This window comes from Phycodurus eques, chromosome 12 (genome assembly GCF_024500275.1).
Source record: "Phycodurus eques isolate BA_2022a chromosome 12, UOR_Pequ_1.1, whole genome shotgun sequence".
Classification (NCBI taxonomy): Eukaryota; Metazoa; Chordata; class Actinopteri; order Syngnathiformes; family Syngnathidae; genus Phycodurus; species Phycodurus eques.
The window spans coordinates 21696318-21716181 of NC_084536.1; the positions used below are offsets into that span (position 1 = coordinate 21696318).

Here is a 19864-nt window from a genome sequence, read left to right on the forward strand (position 1 = left end):
GCCGTAGTACCTCTCAGATCAGTAAATCATGTATATAGCTTAGCTACTCAAATAGTAAATCAGAAGGGTGATGCGAGTGACCAGAGTTTTACAAGATAAGATGCGTGGCGTCGATCGAGTGGTTTTTAAATTTTTTATTTATTTATTTATTTATTTATTTTTTGGTGACTTGTGAGGGCAAACGTGAGATACAAGCACTTGTATGGTGGCAAGTGTCTCAACTCACTTCACAAGTGGCAGTTTGGGAGATAACATTAGTAAATATATATATTTTTAAATTGGCTTTAAGGTGTTTGTTGAGTAAAACAAAAATAAAAAGAGAATACAATGATTTGCAAATCCTTTTCAACCTATATTCAATTGAATAGACTAGAACTCGTGTCAAACTCAAGGCCTGCGGGCCAAATCCGGTCCGCCGCATCCTTTTGTGTGGCCCGCGAAAGCAAATCATGTGCAACTTCCATGATCAAATCTTCACCAAAATTTCAAGCAGTTTATGTTTACCAAACCCCTCTTTACAGTAACTTGAACAATAGCTGAACAAACTATTGTCCTTGAATTCTGATTTGAAAACTAGTTATCCATCAATTTGTTGTGTCTATCCAATAATAGGAGGCGGCGAGGAAACATGGTTTAATGGCCCTCTGAGAGAAACCATAACTACAATGTGGCCTGCAATAAAAATTAGTTTGACACCCCTGCACTAGAAAGACAAGATGCTTAATGTACAAACTGATGAACGTTATTGTTTTGTTTTCTTTTCTTTTCTTTTCAAATATTCCCTGATTTTAAATTTGATGCCTGCAACACATTCTAAAAAGGCTGGGACAGGGGTAACAAAAGACTGGGACAGTTGAGGAATGCTAAAAATAAAACAAACAAACAAAAAAAACACTTGTTTGGAACATTCCACAGGTGAACAGGTTAATTGGAAAGAGATAAGTGTCATGATTGGGTATAAAAGGAGCATCCCCGAAAGGCTCATTCGTCCACAAGCAAGGATGGGACGAGGTTCAACACTGTGAACAACTGCATGAGCAAATAGTCCAACACTTTAAGAGCAACGTTTCTCAAGGTACAATTGCAAGGAATTGAGAGATTTCATCATCTACGGTCCATAATATCATCAAACGATTCAGACAATCTGGTGAAATCTCTGCACATAAGCGAATTGAAAAACACAGTCCAGTTCAGTGTGCTAACAGTATCTACAGTATAAACAACTAATGCTGTGCCTTTTTACCTACAGATTGTTTTAAAATAGTGCATCCCCCCCAGTTGTGGACATTTCTCAGTTGACCGATCAATGGACAGCGGTGTGTCTTGCTCCATCCACCTCAAGCGAAAGGGTATCATTACAGACAGCATTAAAACAATAGGGTACTGAAAAGTGAGACAGTCTGGGTCTAATGTATAGGGACCCTTTATGATGAAAATACAATAAAATGTGTACATACCATAACCCAACTGAACCATTTGGCAGAACCCAAGCTGAACTCTACCGACAATCTACCAGCTGCCCGCTACGATTCTACGATAAGAACATTATAAAGCCTCTTTTGCAAACATTTAGAAGGACATCACACAGAACCCACTATACAGTGATTAGTAAAACTAAATACTTAACAGTGATAATTTCAATCTCAGTTGTGGGGTCAACTTTTTCACAACAAAGCCAAAGTAAAGCAAACCACACTGTCATCGTTTTTAACATTTTGTATTATTCCCAACTAGATTTTTGTGGGGACTCGTGTGATGCTTTTGTTATTGTGATATCATAATATAGCGCCAAATTGGATTTCCATTCCAATTTCCACGGAATTGAATCTTGGAGGCCAGAAGGATTTCAAAAGCTGTTATGAGTATTTGCTTAGTTTTTGTCTTATTTTCTTCTTGTTTCTTTTGTATTACTTTTCTTCGGCATGATAATGGGAAGGAAATCTTAAATGTTTCCAAAGCGAAACCCATTTCCTAGTCAAAGATGTAATTCCCTGGTGCAGAGGGTGGCAACTCAGGCAATAGATTTTTCGTAGGTGGTACACGCAATCAGTCAGCGTCAGTGAAATGTGTGTATTTGTGAGATAAGTGTAGGGCGACTGTATCAGAGAAATAAATGATAGCGTTTTAGGCATAACCGACAAGCATAACAGCAAAAGGTCTGACGCGGCCACTCGCAGAGATTTGTCCGACACCACTTTCTTGACTTAAGTGCTCTGTCTGGCTAAATGGTGATTGATGATCCCATCTCCTCATTCCCCTTCTGAACATCAGCTCTCAGAAAACCTTTAGAAGCGCCTGTGATGCTCCACAGCCTGTGGATGTCGAGGCGGTCAGCCCACTCACTGTCAGTTCCACTTGATCTGTCACAGGGGCCGTCGCACGGTGGCGGATATCCTTGTGTCCAGGAATGGATGAGAAGCAGAATGCATTATTTCATTAGGCTTTTACTGCCCTTTACAGTCATCCCGGACAGTGGCGATATAAGCCGTCTGATACGATTATTTTCTCTATCATTCTGTGCGGCATCCGACCATAACAAATCATGTGACAGCAGGGACTGAATCTCCCATCAGGAGAATGGCTTCTAGCCCTGTTTACACTCAGGAGCGACTATAACAAACTTCCCTTCAATTATACCTAGTTTAAACAGCGGGGGGCTCGTGAGTGGGCTGAAAATAGCAATGCAAGGAATGGGAGGATGTGTGAGTTGGGACCCTGTGTCAAGGGATGTGAGTTTATTATTGGCTGCCAGACAGTCTTGCTGACTGGATCGTGTTGACATTATTGGTATTTACCTGTTCTCCTGAGGAGAGAATTGCAGAAACTAATAACCTGACTCCACACACCCTTTTCACTCCCACGCCTAATTTGTTACACACACCAAAAAAATGGCAGAGGTTTAATTAAAAGTTGTTTTTTTTTATTAATTAGAAATTGATTAATCTCACCTGCACTCAAACACGCACCAAAGAGCTGACAGCTCGGTCGGTGTGGTTGAAATATCTAACAACTGTATCGACGCAAGGCGTCAAGGCTATTGTGAATAATAAAAGAAAACACAAGTAATGTTGGCCTTCTTGCCATTCATTTATCATTTCCCAACCCTGCGAATTTCTTTGATATTGTTTTGGTTATGTTGTACTAGGGAAAAAGTCCTTGAGCTACTCCATTGGATTGCACAATACAGCCTCAATACAAGCAAACCTTTGTTTCTGCTTTTAGGGAATGGACACGGATGCCTTTGAGAAGAAGTTCAACACACTAGAGGTGAATTTTGTCCGCAGTCAGCAGCTCTTCTGCCGGGATGTCCTAAAACTGAGTGCCGGACAGAGGGCGGTCATCAGCAATGGCAGGGTGAGTTTACTGAATGTCTGCACAGTAAGAATCCATTCATTTCTTAAGGGTAACCTCAAAGAAACAGGTGTAGCAAATTGCATTTCTATGTTTTATCTTGAGAGGAGTGGCCATGCTAATACGTGGTAGGCACAATTCAAATGATCATACATTTCTCTGCTATGAGAGCTAGCAAGGCTGTTATCCTAAAATCGGAAGGGAGGAAAACACACAGAAAATCATTGTAGGTCAAACATTGTGTTGCAATCACATTACATTTAACACCCCCCGAGGTAAGTAATAAATAATACATTCCAAGTCCAGTTGTCCTCGACTCAACCTTTTGAGGCGCGCATGGCTGAGAAAGAGATTGTGGTCCACAAATAAACACAAAGAGAACTGTTTGAAACAACTCTTTCTTTTCTTCACATTGTTACATGAATAAAGGTAGAAGTTTATTCATCTATTTAGAACGTAAGACAGAAGATGCCCTGCCAAGTCTCAAGTGGGGTTGGCAAAACGCTATCCATGCCACAAGATAAGCTAGCACAAAAGACTCAATTTTATGGCCCATGCATCAGCAGTTCACAAAGGGACATGAAGCCAAGGATGACTTTTCTGCGTGCTCCATGTCGAGTGGAGCAGTAGGGGAAATAATAAAAATAATCATTATTATTAATGTATCTTCTGGTTTTTTTTTTTAGCGATTTTTGGTAACAGAATATTGGTCAAAAATGCGTTTAAAAAAACACAAAATGTTCTGTATTTTACCAAATGAAATAAGTGTCTGATTCAAAACACAACTAAGTACTAAGGGAGAAATCCTTGCTGGCACATTTCTTGTAGTTGGTCACTAGGTTTAGACGCATGGCTTAGGAGGGAGTTTGGCACACTCCTCTGGTGAAACACTCTAAATCCTTCAAGTTTCTTGGCTGCCGCTTGAAAACTCGACGCTTCAGCTCCCTCCACATGTTTTCTATTGGCTCGAGATCTGGAGACTGACGAGAGGGATTCCCAAAGACTGTGCTGTGGCTCATTCGTTTATTGTGAAAGCTCATCAAGTGTGCTAAAGGAAATTTTCCAATTTCACTTAATGGGTTAGAAAATTATTATTTACAACAAATAATATATATTTGTTCATCTGTCTATGTCAGCTACATATAAGTGACAGGCAGAACAATTAAATGGTTTTCTACCAGATGGCAGAGGGTACATAATTAAGTTAAATTTGTGGGTACATTGAGCTGAGATCATCATTGTTTCAGTATACAGATACTTTTTTTGAATTTTTGTTTTTGTTGTATGGCCGTGAAAATTTCTTAAAAGTAAAATATGTGCCTTGGCTCAGTCAAGGTTGGGAAACACTGGACTACTCTACTTGCTGACCGTAATATGCTTCCTCTTGACTCACTCCTTTGTTGCACTGGCTGTATGTTTTGGGCCATTGTCATGCTGTAAGACCCATCCACAACTCATCTTCAGTTATTTCCCCCACTATATACAGAAATGCACCACCTCTTGGGTGGTGATGGAAGAAAGGGATTCTCACATACCGGTAATAGTTAAATCGTCATATGTTTGTCGTTGGCAGGATATCACAATTAGATCATATCTTGATTTATTCCCCATGTGTTTATTGTTGTTTGAATAAAAGCAGTGTACTTTTTGCTTAATCCTGATAACTAATTAACGGGGGTGAAAACAATGCCTTCAGAGATGCTGAAAGATGCGTTCTGCGTTGCAACATTATTCTCATCTGTCGCGTGTGTCAGATCCTCGGGCCTCTCGATGAGCAGGAGGAATTCACTGCAGAGGATTTCCAATTGCTGGAGAAGATTACTCGGAGCAGCTCTGCAGAGAAAGTCAAAGCCCAAGTTAAACTGATGGGGATGAAGCCAAAGCAGTATGGTTTTTTTTGTTGTTGTTTCCCCCCCCCCCCATCTTATTTGCCCTGCGACTCCTCTTTATAGATGCTTTAGAATCACATAAACTGCATGCCTTTCAGCTGTTTATTGTCTTAACATGATTCCAAAATATACAACTCATTTTCCGTCTCAGTGCGAGTGATCTGGTCATGAAAGTTGATGCCCTGGTCACTGCAGCCCCCAAGGGAGAAGTCCGAAGGGATGTGCACTTTCTTAAAGAGAGCCACAGGTGAGCAACTCTGCTGTGGAATTGGCCAATTTGCTCTTTGAAATAAAATGGTGATATCATACTGTATTTTAAAGTAAAACGGGACTTTCTATTGATTTGGGTCTTATTAGCTAGCCTTGTTCATTGTTCCATTTCCCCACTCAGCGTGCTGCAGCTCTCGCCCCGTGAAAATGAGGTGTTCTATGATGTGGTGGCCATCGTTGACCCGCTTACCAGGGCCGCGCAGAAGATGTCCCCCCTGCTGATTGTAAGTTATTGTCGCTGTCCAATAAAAAACGTCTATATCACTTTTTAATAAACAACCGCTTACAGTGATTTAATAAAAAACACGCATCACAAACATTGCTAGACAGATTTAGCACCAAAAAAAGGAGGCTACAAAGCCAGGTCTCTTTCACGTTGTGTTGGATAAACTAAATCTCCCATTCATTCTGCTGTGGATCCTTTTTGGCTTCGGTTGTGGCGGTGCCATGAATAGCCGTGCAGTTCCTTGGGGCTAGGCTAATGGACGCCTCCTTCACCAGAGATTACGGTAGAGGGCTATAGCTACAACTCCATACATGCGCAGTGGGGGGGGGGGTTGGCATACGGTCCCTGCGGCCCCCACCGGGTGGCCAATTGTCGGGTCGCCTCGTAGCGGCCGGCGGACCGCCCTGGGTCCCTCGGTGTGGGACATTTCCCGTCCACCGGGCTGCTCTCGGTGGACTCCTGGGCCCGATCCCGCCCCTCGATTGATCGGGTGGGGTCCTCAGCCTCTGCGGTGCGGGCACATCAATTGCAGGATACTTCTTTCAGTCTTTGTGCGTGTAAAACGGTGTCAATTCACTTGCATGTGTCCGCAGGCACACCCCCCTGGGACTCTTTCACTGGGTGTGGGGCCACTCACTTATTGCGACAAATAACTCATGAATATGGTTACAGATCTTCCGTTCTGCTTGACCTAACAGCCGAACAGGACAAATAAAACAAAACAAACAAACAAACAAAAAAAGGAATAAAGTAAGTAGTATGTTATTCTTTGATTCGCTGTGATCTCGTTTTTTTCCCCAGCGGAATCGAATTGGCATTCGAGTCACCACCCATTCATACATCACCTTACTATTTACATAACTAGCAAAGTCAACGCTATTCTGCCTATGCCGTGTAAACAGAAGTCAGTTCAGGGTTTACCGTACCAAATGTCACTTTACCACATATGAAGCCAAATAGAGCTTTTGTGTGTTTGTCTGCTTTGGCCTCATAGGCCTTGTCGGAGACCAGTGGGGTTATTATGTGAAAATCCACCACTTCTTTTGCTGCGTCTTATCATGCAGACGCCCGGGCTTAAGATGAAAATATGACGCACTCTGTTCAGGCAGCGAGTGAATCAGCTGCCGTCACCAGACATTTTTAGCTGTGTGCTCTCGGCAATCACTGCAGTGTGCAGGATAAATTGATGGCGGTATATTGTATTGACTTGCTGTTGTGATGGAGGCAGCCCCCCACCACCCTCTCCCCCTTCAGAGCACAAAACCACTGACACTTTGTTGTTTTTACTTCTGTTAAATTGTATATTTATTACATTGGGAACGGCAGTAGCTCAGTCTGTAAGGGCTTGACTGGTAGTGTTTGGCTTTGAGACTGGAAGTTCGGATCGATCGATACCCGAGACCCAAAAAGCCCAATATACGCTATGGACTACAAATTTGGAAGGTCAGACTGACTGGCTGCTGGAGAGCTGCCAGTTCCTATTAGAAATGATACTGAGGTGAAGTAAAATTCGCATTTCCTCACAGGTGCTGCTGTTTTGGTTTGCAAGTGGGAGTTCATTTTGTCTTTCAAATTTCAGTATAACTGAAATGTTAATCTTTCACTTATTTTTGTTTTAAGTTCAAACAAAAACAATAAGTGCAGGGAGTCCCCAGGTTCGCAAGATCTCTTACAAAGGTAACTGGAAATTCAAATAAATAAATACGTAAATACATAAATAAATGAATGGTTCCCTGAAGTATATCCAGTTTTAAATTGATCTGTTATCGGCTGTCGTATTTTTAAAAAAGGCGATGCTAATATGCGTCAAAATGATGAATAGTAGGGAAATTATCGGTTCGGTCTACCCCTACTTATAGCTAAGGAAAACCTAAAATTCACTATTAGTAATCACTTATGTTAACATAAGTAACATCAGAATGATTTTTAATATAGAGATTTTGTAGAACTTGGCCTTCTGAAAAGTATTTTACCCATTTGTTTCATGATTCACTGTAATAAATTTCACTTTTTTAATTCAACTACTGAAATGAATTAACTTTTCTACAATTTATTAAGATGCACCTGTAATACAGTGTAGAAAAGAATAATGAAAAATATAGACACGTTGTATTTTTTTTATTATAATTATTATAGATGTAATATTTTATATTTTAAGTGAGGTATATATTATTAACATTAATTTATTTGTGAAAAGAAAATACATACACTTTGCCTGCATCAAACGCCTGGTACTCTCTGCATTTAAGTAAATAAACACCTTAGGCCACATCCGTGAGAAAATGTGATGTAAATTGAATAATCCTTTCGGGAAAGTCGTAAAGCTTGTTTTTCTTCCACCATCTGCTCTTCATCACACGGAAGCTTGTTTGCTTCTGCCTTCGCTTCTTAATTTTAACAGTCAATTTTCCTCTGTGGCCTCCCGCAGGTTCTCAGTCAAGTGGTCAACTTAAGGCTGCGGTTGTTCATGAATTGCAGGGGCAAGTTGTCCGAGATGCCCCTCAAGAGGTAGGCTCGGCACTCCAACTGTAATTAGGTGCTCCCGTTAGGCTTGTTTGAGTGTCCTCGAAGCGTTCGCTGAGCATCTCTGCCTCACTCCTCCACTCCACAAGATTAAACTGATGCAATCTGCTTAATATCACCGCCTTATTGCTCTGGGCCTGCTCTTGCATCTCTGAACAAATTGCACTGCCGTGGTACCCAAAAAAAAAACAAAACAAAAAAACAGCCCAACAAATCAACAACAAAGACGAAAAGGGCTAACAACTTTCAGAGCACCGTGAATGTGAGTCACAGTCATTTTTTACAATTCTGTGTTGAAGAGATTTGTATTGGTTGCGCTCATAATATCTCCCTCACCACAATTTTCGGGTAGTGAATAATTTCCAGTATAACTTTGTATTCACTCTTAAGAGTTTTTCAAGCAGCATGACAGCATGTCTGTACTTAGTAATGTTTTTCTTCACTTTCAAACTAAAAATTGAAGTTCATTCAGGAAGCGTGTGAACACTTACATATGCGGACATAGGGGCTGGGCGATTATGGAAAACATGCGACTCGTGATTATTTTGATTGATATTGAAATCACAATTGATAATCACAATTATTATTGATTTCAAAACTTAGTATTTATTCACTTACCAAAATCAACTTCAAATATAATGTTAAAAGAACAACCAGAAAATAAATTAGTAACGAGTAAAATAATATATTATGATAGTAATACATACAAATAAATACCTGCTGTGCATGCTTTGGCCTCTTAGGGGTAGTGTCGTGCATGCATGGAGATATACACTTATATGAAAAAGAGTAGAAGAAGAAAGTTGTGATTGAACTTAGTTAATTCATTTATAACTTAATTATTATAACTCGTTTTCCACAGATTAGGAAGAATATGTGTGTGAGTATAGTTAAATTATCTGACTCTATGTGTTACCACAGCGTTTGTGTCTGAATGCTCCTTATCCCACCTGTGACTCGTTATCCCACCTGTGACTTCTAATGCTAATTTTTGCTAGCCTGTCAATACAGTTTTACATTGAGTATAAGTATTACACTGATGTTTTTGCTTAACCTACAGTAAGTGTATGTTGTATTTAAATATACAGTACATGTAATTCTTTTTGTTGTGTGTTTGTTTAGTTTTACATTACACTCCAACTGGGGTGTCAATAAAGCACGCTCGGGGAGGTCAAAATAACATATGTCACACGCTTGTTACAAACAACACAGTCAGGTGCGTTCAGGGTGCTTTCACGACGTAAAACTTTGTATGCACACACTGTGCCGTTCCATCAAGTGCTTTTATTGAATTATGTTTTTATGATCACGAGAAGCCAAAATCGAAATCACGATTAAGTTTTGATTAATCGCCCAGGTGTAGCGGTTAGTCAACCTTAATCCAAGACCAAAAGTGTATTGAAATATTTTCTATATTTGTGATAAACACTAGGCAGTGCACAGACTCTTCTGACAAACCGGGCAGCTGTTTTCATGTCTATACTAAACACAGAGCAGCCTGGTGATCACTGGTGTTTTGATTTACTTGAATGCTCAAAATAACTTTGAATACGGATCCATATGGTGCCTGCACCAAGACATTATCTGATAACATGTAGCAGTCTGTTGTGGTAAATTTAACTCAAAGAGAGAAACAAATTGAGGACTAGAATAGATTGTAGTTGTAAGATCCAAATAGGTTTACTATAAGAGCATTCTGACTGGTAGCCTTGTGTGTTTTTAGCAATATTGTGTCATCATTGCTTTCTTTTCCAGCATGTCTGGGAGCTCCCATGAGAACCCAAAGCATATAAAATAGCCTGCACTTAATGATTGAGAATATGAAATTGGCAGAACCAATTGCTATTATTGGTGTACCAAGTTCTGCTGTAGCATTAAAGGCTCACTTTCAAGATTTCCACGTCATAATTTTGAATGCTTTTGAATGCATTTGCGTCTGCAGCTTTTACTCTTTTGTGTTGGAGTCTGATGTCAACTTCTTGGCCAACGACACCATGTCTGCTGGTCCGGTGGCCCGCTTCACGGAGCTCCCCGAATCGCCACTTCTCACCCTTAATATGATCACACCAGAGGGCTGGATGGTGCAGGCCCTCCGCAGTCCCCATGACTTAGATAATATCCACCTCCAGGAGGTATGCTGAGTTGATCACTTTTGTTTATGTACTATTACAAACGTGCTATCACTCCAGGTGAGCGGGACCGTGACGGCAGAGTACGAGCTAGAGCACCTCTTGCTCGAGGGCCACTGCTTCGACCTGTCGACCGGCCAGCCTCCCCGTGGACTACAGTTTACCCTGGGCATGAGTCGAGACCCTATCATGTACGACACCATCGTCATGGCTAACCTGGTCAGTGACTTAGTCGCCTCCATGACTTACCAAGACTGCATACTCGCACCATATTCGATGTACAGGGGGCCCTCGGTTTACAACGAAGTTCCATTTCTACGGTGGCAACATAACCCCGAATCATTCCGTAAATCAGAATGCGCCCTAGTGTACCACTAACGCAGTTGTAATGTCCTGACGAAAGTACACTTTTGTATGAATAACACTTTTAGGCCACGAAAAGGCCAAATTTGAAGATTTTAGTACAAATCTGTATTTATGGTAATTCCTCAAATAGTAATCTAATACAGTTATTCCCAACCAGTGTGCCATGGCACACTAGTGTTTCCTAAGAGATCATGATGGGTGCTGCGTAAAATGATCCAATTTCACTTAATTCGTCCGAAAATGATTATTCCATCCATCCGTCCATCCATCCATCAATTTTCTACACCACTTATCCTCACTAGGGTCGCAGGCACGTAGGAGCCTATCCCAGTTAATTGAGGGCAGGAGGCGGCGGGGTACACCATGAAGTGGTTAAAATGATAATTCATTAATTGCAAATATGTTCATCTATCTATGCTAGCGAACTTATGAGAAAGACAGCATGTTTTAAAAAGCATGTTTTCCTCGTGGTTGTGTAGATTTCCTCCGGGTAATGATGTTCGCTTCATTGAAGACTCTAAATTGCCCATTGGTGTGAATGTGAGTGTGTTTGACACCCGTCAAGGGTGCACCCTCCCTCTTGCCCAAAAGTCACCTGGCACAGGCTCCAACTCACACACCACCCTAATGAGAACAAGGGCTTCAGAAAATGGATGGATTGATATATTAGAAAAATGCATTTCTAAAAATAATATTAGCGTCTTCCCAGTAATAAGAGCCAAGGACACCTGATACTGTCTTCAGTTTAGTGAATAAATACCCCTGGCCGCTGTGATATTCACTATTTGTGCTGTTTTGACGACAACAGGGGTATTTCCAGCTGAAAGCCAATCCTGGTGCCTGGATGCTCAGGCTGCGTAAAGGACGATCGGAGGACATCTACCAGATTCTGTCGTGAGTTTTCACAATCATGCTCACTAACAGTCAAAGGTTTGAACATGGTTTATCGATTAATAGCATAAGAAAGAAAATAATTTGACCGATAGTTTATTCCATCCTTTTATAGTCTTGTCTTTCCCACCCATATACATTTTTTTCAGAAGGTCAGGTAATGAGACTAATTAAGTGACTTCACCAGAACCTTCGCCTCCAGCATGAAGGCTGGGTTTAGCTGCCAGATACCGGTAACTGTGAAAGCCCATCGCTATGGTAACGCAGAGAGCTGCTGACAATGTCTGTGCTCCAGGTTTTGATGAGTGCAGGGAGTTGTGCTCCATACAGAGCGGGGGACGATGCAGGTAGGAGTGGGTTTCTATTAAAGAGAAATCATGGTGGTGATGAAGGGGGGGGGGTGTCTTATGATTCAGCCGGTTACATGTCACGCCATCCATCCTGCAGTGTGTGTGTGTAGTAAGCAGCAGAATTTGTTTCAGTTGGTGAAGCGTAGGTGTCAGACCATGTGCGTACAAGGCGAGAGCACATTGGGGTTATCTAATTTCTGTGAGCAAAGACGAGCTGTGGATGCTCTAAAAAACTGAGACTTTCCCAAAGAAAAACTTATTGCCCTTTCTGCCATGGAGATAATGGCCCAAATCCTACTCACCCTTGTCTGTGTCTCTTCATGGGTAGTGCGCAGTCCGCAGGGTCCTCCATTCCAAATGACCCTATAGGATCAGAGGTACTGCACTCTCTGGCACGGAAGATTTAGGACACGCACAGGTACGATTCCTGCGGAAAATCATATAGGACAAGCCGAGATTTATTCCCCAATCCTTCAGATGAAGCAAAAAGGTGATGTCATTTTTCACCGTGGCAGTGTCATTATTCTTGTGGTTAGCGGGCACTCTGCTCCGCTTTGGTGGCTGATCAGAGCCGAGTGCCCGTGCACCCTGTGCTGCTGCTGCTGCTGCTGCACCTCCTCGCCCTGACAGCCATGATTGAGATGGCCTGCTCGCCACTCCTCACAGAAACTATACAGATTGATCTCTGGTCCTTTTGTACACAAACCCTAAAGCCATGGGTTGTACTGCCAAAATCGTAGTACTGGAGCATACAAATAGATCACCCCAAAACGAACCCGTTTGTCTGAATGGTAAGCATAATTTGGGGGTATTTTGTAACCTATTTGGGTACTCAATGGCTTACTCTGCATCATAGGCTATAAGTCACCATTAGACTCAGTAGATCGCACCTGCCAAAACACACTAGTCCCCACTCTTCAACACAATAGCCGTGAACGGCCAGTGTTACACGATCAATACTGCACAGATGTTTTCATTAAATCAGTCATCTTATACAGTGCAGATGGGAAGTAGTAATGGATCAAATACAGGCAACGTGTTTCTTCATAATGATGGAGAGTAATGAACTTGGTCTTAGTGGGACCCCAGCAGCTGTCAGGAGTCATGACTGCGTACAGCCATGAGGCAGAATAATACAAGAAAGATATAACACATTCCAATTCAGAATAAATAGAAATTTAATAAAACCTTACTATTTTAAGTAACATTATCTGTCATACAAGTGTAAAAATAACTTAACCTCTGTATTGTAAACATTAAAAAAGACTAAATCTAATCTCTGTTAAATCTGTTATGCAAGTTATGTGCACATTTAATTGCATGATGATAACACATCTACTTGGAGCGGAGTACTAATTCGACCCCTGCAATTTGTAACCAAATTAGCTGTGTTGATTTACTGTTTTATGGGCTGTGCTGGTATTATATTGCCTAATTACTGATTATGATGATTATAGAGAATATTAAATTGAAGTGGATGAAATAATTCCCTTTTTTCCAGTGTAGCCAATTAAACCTACCTGTTTAATGACATTGTGACTTGATAAAATTTCCCTGTAGCGTGCCTGCTGGTAGTTTGTCACCTTCAAGTTTAGTGGGAGTAACAACAGTCACCATTTTCATTTATTTGATAGGCACGATGGAACCGATTCCCCAGGAGATGCAGGTGACGTTGTTGTGTTGCTGAACAGCTTCCACAGTAAGATCATTAAAGTCAGGGTGAGTGTGTTATTGTATTTTAAACTTTGTAAAAATGATTATAAATAGTGTAACTTGGAACCTCCGAAGTTGAAGTCCATTCTGTGATGCTGGTTGACTTCGTTTTTCTAATTTCAAAACAATTTTCCCATAGGAAATAATGTAAATTAATCAATTCCAGAACCAAAACTGTTGCCATTCTACAGTTTTTATTCTCTTTTGACAGCCAATGTTTGAATGAACATTTTAACATTCTTAAAAGTCATGAAATCTGAACAACACAGGGTTACAACTCTATAATTAAACTAAATTGATTCATAAATAAAGTAAGGTGTGAATGTGAGTGCGAATGGTTGTTTGTTTCTATGTGCCCTGCGATTGGCTGGCAACCAGTTCAGGGTGTACCCCGCCTCCTGCCCGATGACAGCTGGGATAGGCTCCAGCACGCCCGTGACCCTAGTGAGGAGAAGCGGCTCAGAAAATGAATGGATGGATGTGTGTGTGTGTGTGTGTGTGTGTGTGTGTGTGTGTGTGTGTGTGTGTGTGTGTGTGTATATATATATATATATATATATATATATATATATATATATATATATATATATATATATATATATATATACACACACACATATATATATATATATTAACAATTACATATGTCTTTGTTTTTTTTCACAAAGCTACAACTTCCATGATATTAAAATACTGTAATACGCGCTCTCTTTCACATGCCCTAACGTTTCCGTGAGGACGTTACGGTGATGGGGCACTAAAATGTAGTGTTATATTATATTACAACGTCACAGCTTAGAACGGAGTACAAAAAGAAAAAAGCAGTTTCTCTCAGCCGTGTGAGTATGACTCGGTGAGAAGTGTGGTGTCTGTGCGTGTGTGTGTGTGTGGAGGGGGGTGGGGTCAGGCACATGGGCAGAGAGTGCAGCACAGACACAGAGGGGTAGCGTGACAGAATGTCAGTGCAGCAGAAAAGTTAATACATCCGTTACATATTGACCAATGTCGATTTAATCTCGCTGATTAATCAATCGAGCCATGCTTTGGGATTATCAGTACTGTGGGACCAATTTTCAAACGTTGCAGAATGCAGACAGGTTTGCCTAGCGTTGCTACTTGCTAGCTTCGTGAAGTGGCGCTTTAAGATTCATACAAGCAGCGGTGTGAAGTGATCTTGATATCTTGGCGCGTCTCTTTCTCATGTAACACCATACAGTACGTCCTAACTAGCAATGGTAGGGTATATTAAAATGCGCTATTCAGTTAACCCAGAAAAAAAAACAATGACCACACATGACCTTGTGTATACTGCGTAGCTGCTTGTTGAGCCAGAGTCCGATGTGGATGTTTGATGTTTGGATGTTAGATCATAGTAGAAATGCTATGCGTGCTCCACTTTGCAGTAATTCCATGGGACTCTATTTGCACCCCTTTTTAAATTAAAATGATGATCCTCCACCTTCGCCATTATTTCAACACTCTGTGTGTCGCATGCAAGATGTGTCTGTGCAGAAAACATGGACGGCGGCGCAAACATGTTTCCGGCAGAGCGTAGAGGCGTCAAATTTTGCGTCAATCAAGTTTTGTTGTCGACTTAGCGAGTCAGTCGACTTTTTTTTCCCAGCCCAAGTGGAGTCAATTCACTATTGCAGAATGTATAGAAATCAGTTATTTTAAAATCACTGTTTTTGTTTTGCTTGGGTCGTAGGTGCAGAAAAAGGCAGAGAAAATGAATGAAGATCTTTTAAGTGAAACGAGTGAAAGCAAAGGCCTGTGGGACTCCATAGCAAGGTGTGTATGCTTTTCCCTCGTGTGATTTGTGAATTTACGTAGGATGACTTGTCTTTTGTCAGGTGATTGGCAGGAACAACTGTACTTCCTTTTGTCAATGACACATTATGGTTTCAGGAGATCTTATTCGTCCCCGGGCTCCAGACTTCATTATTATGCTGTAAGAGCTAGTCTTGCAAAAAATATGTGCTTCTGTAGGTATGTGTATGCTAGCCTTTGTGTGTGTGTTTTCTCCCCAACCGCTCCCCCACGGTTTGATCCTGTCTGCTTACCCTAACGCTTGCTGTGTGAAGTGTTTGGAGCACTTTTGAGAAAACATAGGCAGTGTGGCTACAACCTGTTTAACATCTCGTGTGCGTCCTTTATTGTGCCGCTTTTCTTTGTCGCTTCAAGCTGCTGTTCTAATCTGTGTGCACTGCAGAGGTGTGAAAGCTGTGTAGAAGGTGATGTTTGTATTGCTATCAATAACACTATTTATGTCAAGCCATATTTATTATTTACCAGACACTTCTTTAGAGACATACAATCGTAAAAAGAGCAGTTTTCACTTTTGACTGACAGCGGTATTAATATAACAATATGCTCATGATTGTGGTTGTCATTTGCAGTGATGCACTGCATCATAATTCGAGCTAATCTGGTCCCCTAACTAAATAAAAGAACCAAAATATTAGAAACAGTCCTCAGTGTGATGTAGTGCAGTTGTACACCACTGCAAGCTATAATCGCAATAATCTTATTGTTAAATTGATACCTTTGAGAATAATTATTATTCAATTATATCGGTTTGCATTACAATGTGCAAGTGTCCAATATAAGTGTCCATTACAATGTGAAAATTATGTCTCTGATGTGTGTATATAAGCCTTGATAATAGATACAACATGATAATAATACACATATTTTTAAATACTACTCTGTCAATCAAAACTGAGCATTATTACCTTTGTAAAGGCAGCATTTTTGATCTATTTTTTCTTTTTAGATGTGCAGATAGGTGTCCTGTTGGGTCAGGGTCACCATCCCATCCCGACTTTGTCTTGCTTAGTGAAACCTTTGTTTCTGTGTTTAAAGGGAAAAAAAACATTGAAGCGTCCTCATGGTGGGCTCGGAGTAGAGGGGAGGAACGAGGTTAATTCAGGTGAATGGCTTGTCTCATTAAGATGCCCGCAGGATACATTCGGCAGAACGGGTTATAGAGGTACCCTGGCCTTGGTTTGGCCCTAAACTATGTGGATGGCATAGCAAATTGCTGGCTGGCTGGGGAACTCCATTTCAATGTCTTGAAGTTGGTTTTGGACCTCGAGGCTATGTACACGCTTTTTTGAAACACCTACACACAGTTAAGCTTTTTGAGCACTGTATTTAAAAACACGTAGCCGATCACCTCATTATTCGATGGAAAGAGCCATAGGGATCTTTCAATTTGTTTGGATTTGAAAACGATTTCTTTCCAATAGGAACTAATTCTAAAATAATGTTGCAGAGTGACACTGACGTCATTAAACATGAGCCAATCCTTCAATGACGGCTGAACTGAGACCTTCCAAATTCTACAATCTTCTGAGCATTGCAATTTGGTCATTCCACTGTATTAGGTGTGACATCACTTTTTCACTTTCCTTACTCATCTCGTCGCTTGGCCCATATTCTCCGGTCTAATGAAAGATGTTTGGCTGAACAAAGGCATCACAAATACTTATGGACTTGCTTGCATACTTATTATTCTACAAGAAAAAGGTTGGTGTTTTTATATCCATAATGACTTCATATATAATATCAGGATACCTTGAAGGATTTGTTCTAGACTCTAGAGGATGGACGGAAGGTCATTTATTGATCGAAACCCTCACAGGAGTTGGTAAAGCAAATATGTGCATGTCTTGTCTTGACTGAGTGCTTACAAATAGCAAGCTTGACCTCTTCTGGATATAAATGTCTTTTATGTTCACTGATGCCCTGTTAATCTTTCGATTTATTGAATTCTTGCCATTACCTCCAATGGAGAGTGACCTTTTTCACAGGCGAGCTATCTGAGATATTGGTAAATATCACAATGCTTTTTTTTTTTTTATTTGGCACAAGCAAAAATTGGAATTGATTAAATGTGACCGTGTGCCTCAGTGGACCAACTAAATTACATTTGTGATAGGTTTATGGTGCAGAGTGTAAGGGAGATGTTGCACAAATTATTCCCTTGTTACTTGAAATATCCCAGCATTTAGTCTAATGGAGCTGAACGCGGTTTGCATTGTTTGCAAAACACTTATATCCCTGTTGTGTGAAAACGTAGGGGGATTTCTGCTCCCAATGACTTTCTGCTTGTTAGTCTTATCCAGTTTTCCAGATTGAAGATGAGCTGAGGTTAGTGAATGCAGAGAGTAAGTGGAATGGAAGGTTTTCAGGATGGAGAGCAAATGCTACAAATTGGTTAGTCCGGGCTTGGAATGGACCTATAGATTTGACTGTCTGATTCATTCCTTGCAGTTGCTTTGAGAGTATTCACTATGTATGCTTCCCTCACTTCCCACTCACAAACATTTAACATGCACACCAAGTCAAGCAAAGTCCAAAACACGAAGCAACTTGAGCACACAAGTCAGTATCACTAAAATGTTAAATGAAAGCCAATTCTTCTTTGATAACTTGAAACCAGGGATGTGCGTTAGTGCAGATACAGGACATCTGTACTCGTACTCTGACACATAAAAACGCTTTGATACTACGATAACTGATACCCTTAACCAACCTGTCATCTATTATGCTATTCTGTATATTCTATGACCTTAACTGAGGCAAGTGAGGCTTGCAGTTCTTTGAATGTTGTTGTGGGGTCTTTTGTGACCTCTTGGATGAGTCGTCGCTGCGCTCTTGGGGGTAATTTTGGTCGGCCGGCCACTCTTGGGAAGGTTCACCGCTGTTCTATGTTTTTGCCATTTTTGGATAATGGCTCTCACTATGGTTCACTGGAGTCCCGGAGCTTTAAAAATGGCTTTATAAATGTTTTTCCACACTGATAGATCTCCATTACTTTCTTTCTCATTTGTTCCTGAATTTCTTTAGATCTCCGCATAATGTCTCCTATTAAGTGACTTCTTGATTGAGAAGAGGTGTGGCATTATCAGGCCTGGGTGTGGCTAGAGAAATTAAACTCTGATATGATAAACAACAATTAAGTTATGTTTCAACGGTTGGGGGGGGGGGGGGCAATGCGTTTTTCAAACAGGGCCATGTAGCTTTGGATTTTTTTTCTCCCTTAATAAAAACCATTTAAAAACTGCATTTTGTGTTCGCTTGTCTTCGACTAATATATAAATTTGTTTGATGATGGGAAAGATTTAAGTGTGACAAATATGCAAAAAAATAAGCAATCGGGAAGGGGGCGAACACTTTTTCACACCACTGTACATTCTGAAAGATGATATAAAAATACGTACAGGCATATACGGACGTTCTCGTGTCTTTTTATGAAATCTACGTGTGTTATCCGCATGCGTGCATCACACTGCAACCTGGAGCAGTGGTCCCCAACCTTTTTTTTCTGCCACAGACCGTCACATACAAATACATATTTTTTGCAGACCGACAACTATTCGTCGATGAGGGGTATTGAGGGACTTTCCCGATCAGAAAGCGTAAGCTAATCGCAGACCGGGTAGATAATTAGATGACGTCAATGTCTGATGTGACGTGTAAAATACCAACAGCGCCAATTGCTTTCAACACAACAGGCCGGGAGCAGCGAAGTGTTGAATGTGAACCTTTCCACCCCTGTCCTGGCTTTATGGACACACTGGCCCCATCCTGCCTCTGCTTCGGATCTGACACTACCGCCAAAGGCTTTAAATAGTTTGGTCGACTTTGTGCACCTAGTCTGCCTCGGTGCCGTTTATACAGAACAAATGTATCATGTATATCCGTATGTCTATTATATTTTACCCATGTGGCCAAGGCGCACACACCAGAAATAGCTGCACAATCAGAAAAAAATTAATCATGATGCACAAACTATGTCATTCTTAACATCCTATTGTTATTACTGTTTTTTTTTTTATATAAAGTACAATACTATACAGTGCTATTTTCCTTACTAAAAAAAAAAAAAAAAAAAGGGTTTTCGGGACAAATTCATGGCATTTGTATTCATTTCAAAGGGGAAAGGTAATGTGAGCGTTTTGAGTTAACGAGGGTGGTCACAGAACAAATTTAACTCGTATCTCAAAGCTCCACTATAATATAAATAGATATGCATCACTGTTATCACATGCTCATTAGCAGAGTGTTTTTATTTATTTTATTTAGTTTGGGAACATCTTTCATGACATAATATTTAGCTCAATTGTGCTTTGCACCCACATGATTGGC

General features: G+C 40.7%; 1 protein-coding gene across 9 annotated transcripts in view; it reads left to right on the forward strand.

Moving 5' to 3' along the window:
- uggt2 (UDP-glucose glycoprotein glucosyltransferase 2) overlaps positions 1-19864 on the forward strand; it is a 47980-nt gene that overhangs the window by 18895 nt on the left and 9221 nt on the right. For 8 of the 9 annotated variants that reach the window (XM_061693035.1, XM_061693036.1, XM_061693039.1 and 5 more), the window contains 10 exons: positions 3223-3354; positions 5106-5236; positions 5392-5487; positions 5632-5734; positions 8165-8244; positions 10202-10391; positions 10449-10607; positions 11563-11648; positions 13630-13714; positions 15417-15499. In XM_061693035.1, coding sequence (XP_061549019.1) covers positions 3223-3354; positions 5106-5236; positions 5392-5487; positions 5632-5734; positions 8165-8244; positions 10202-10391; positions 10449-10607; positions 11563-11648; positions 13630-13714; positions 15417-15499 — 1145 coding nt within the window. The remainder of the gene's footprint in view (positions 1-3222; positions 3355-5105; positions 5237-5391; positions 5488-5631; positions 5735-8164; positions 8245-10201; positions 10392-10448; positions 10608-11562; positions 11649-13629; positions 13715-15416; positions 15500-19864) is intronic. The other variant, XM_061693037.1, reaches the window with a different exon arrangement.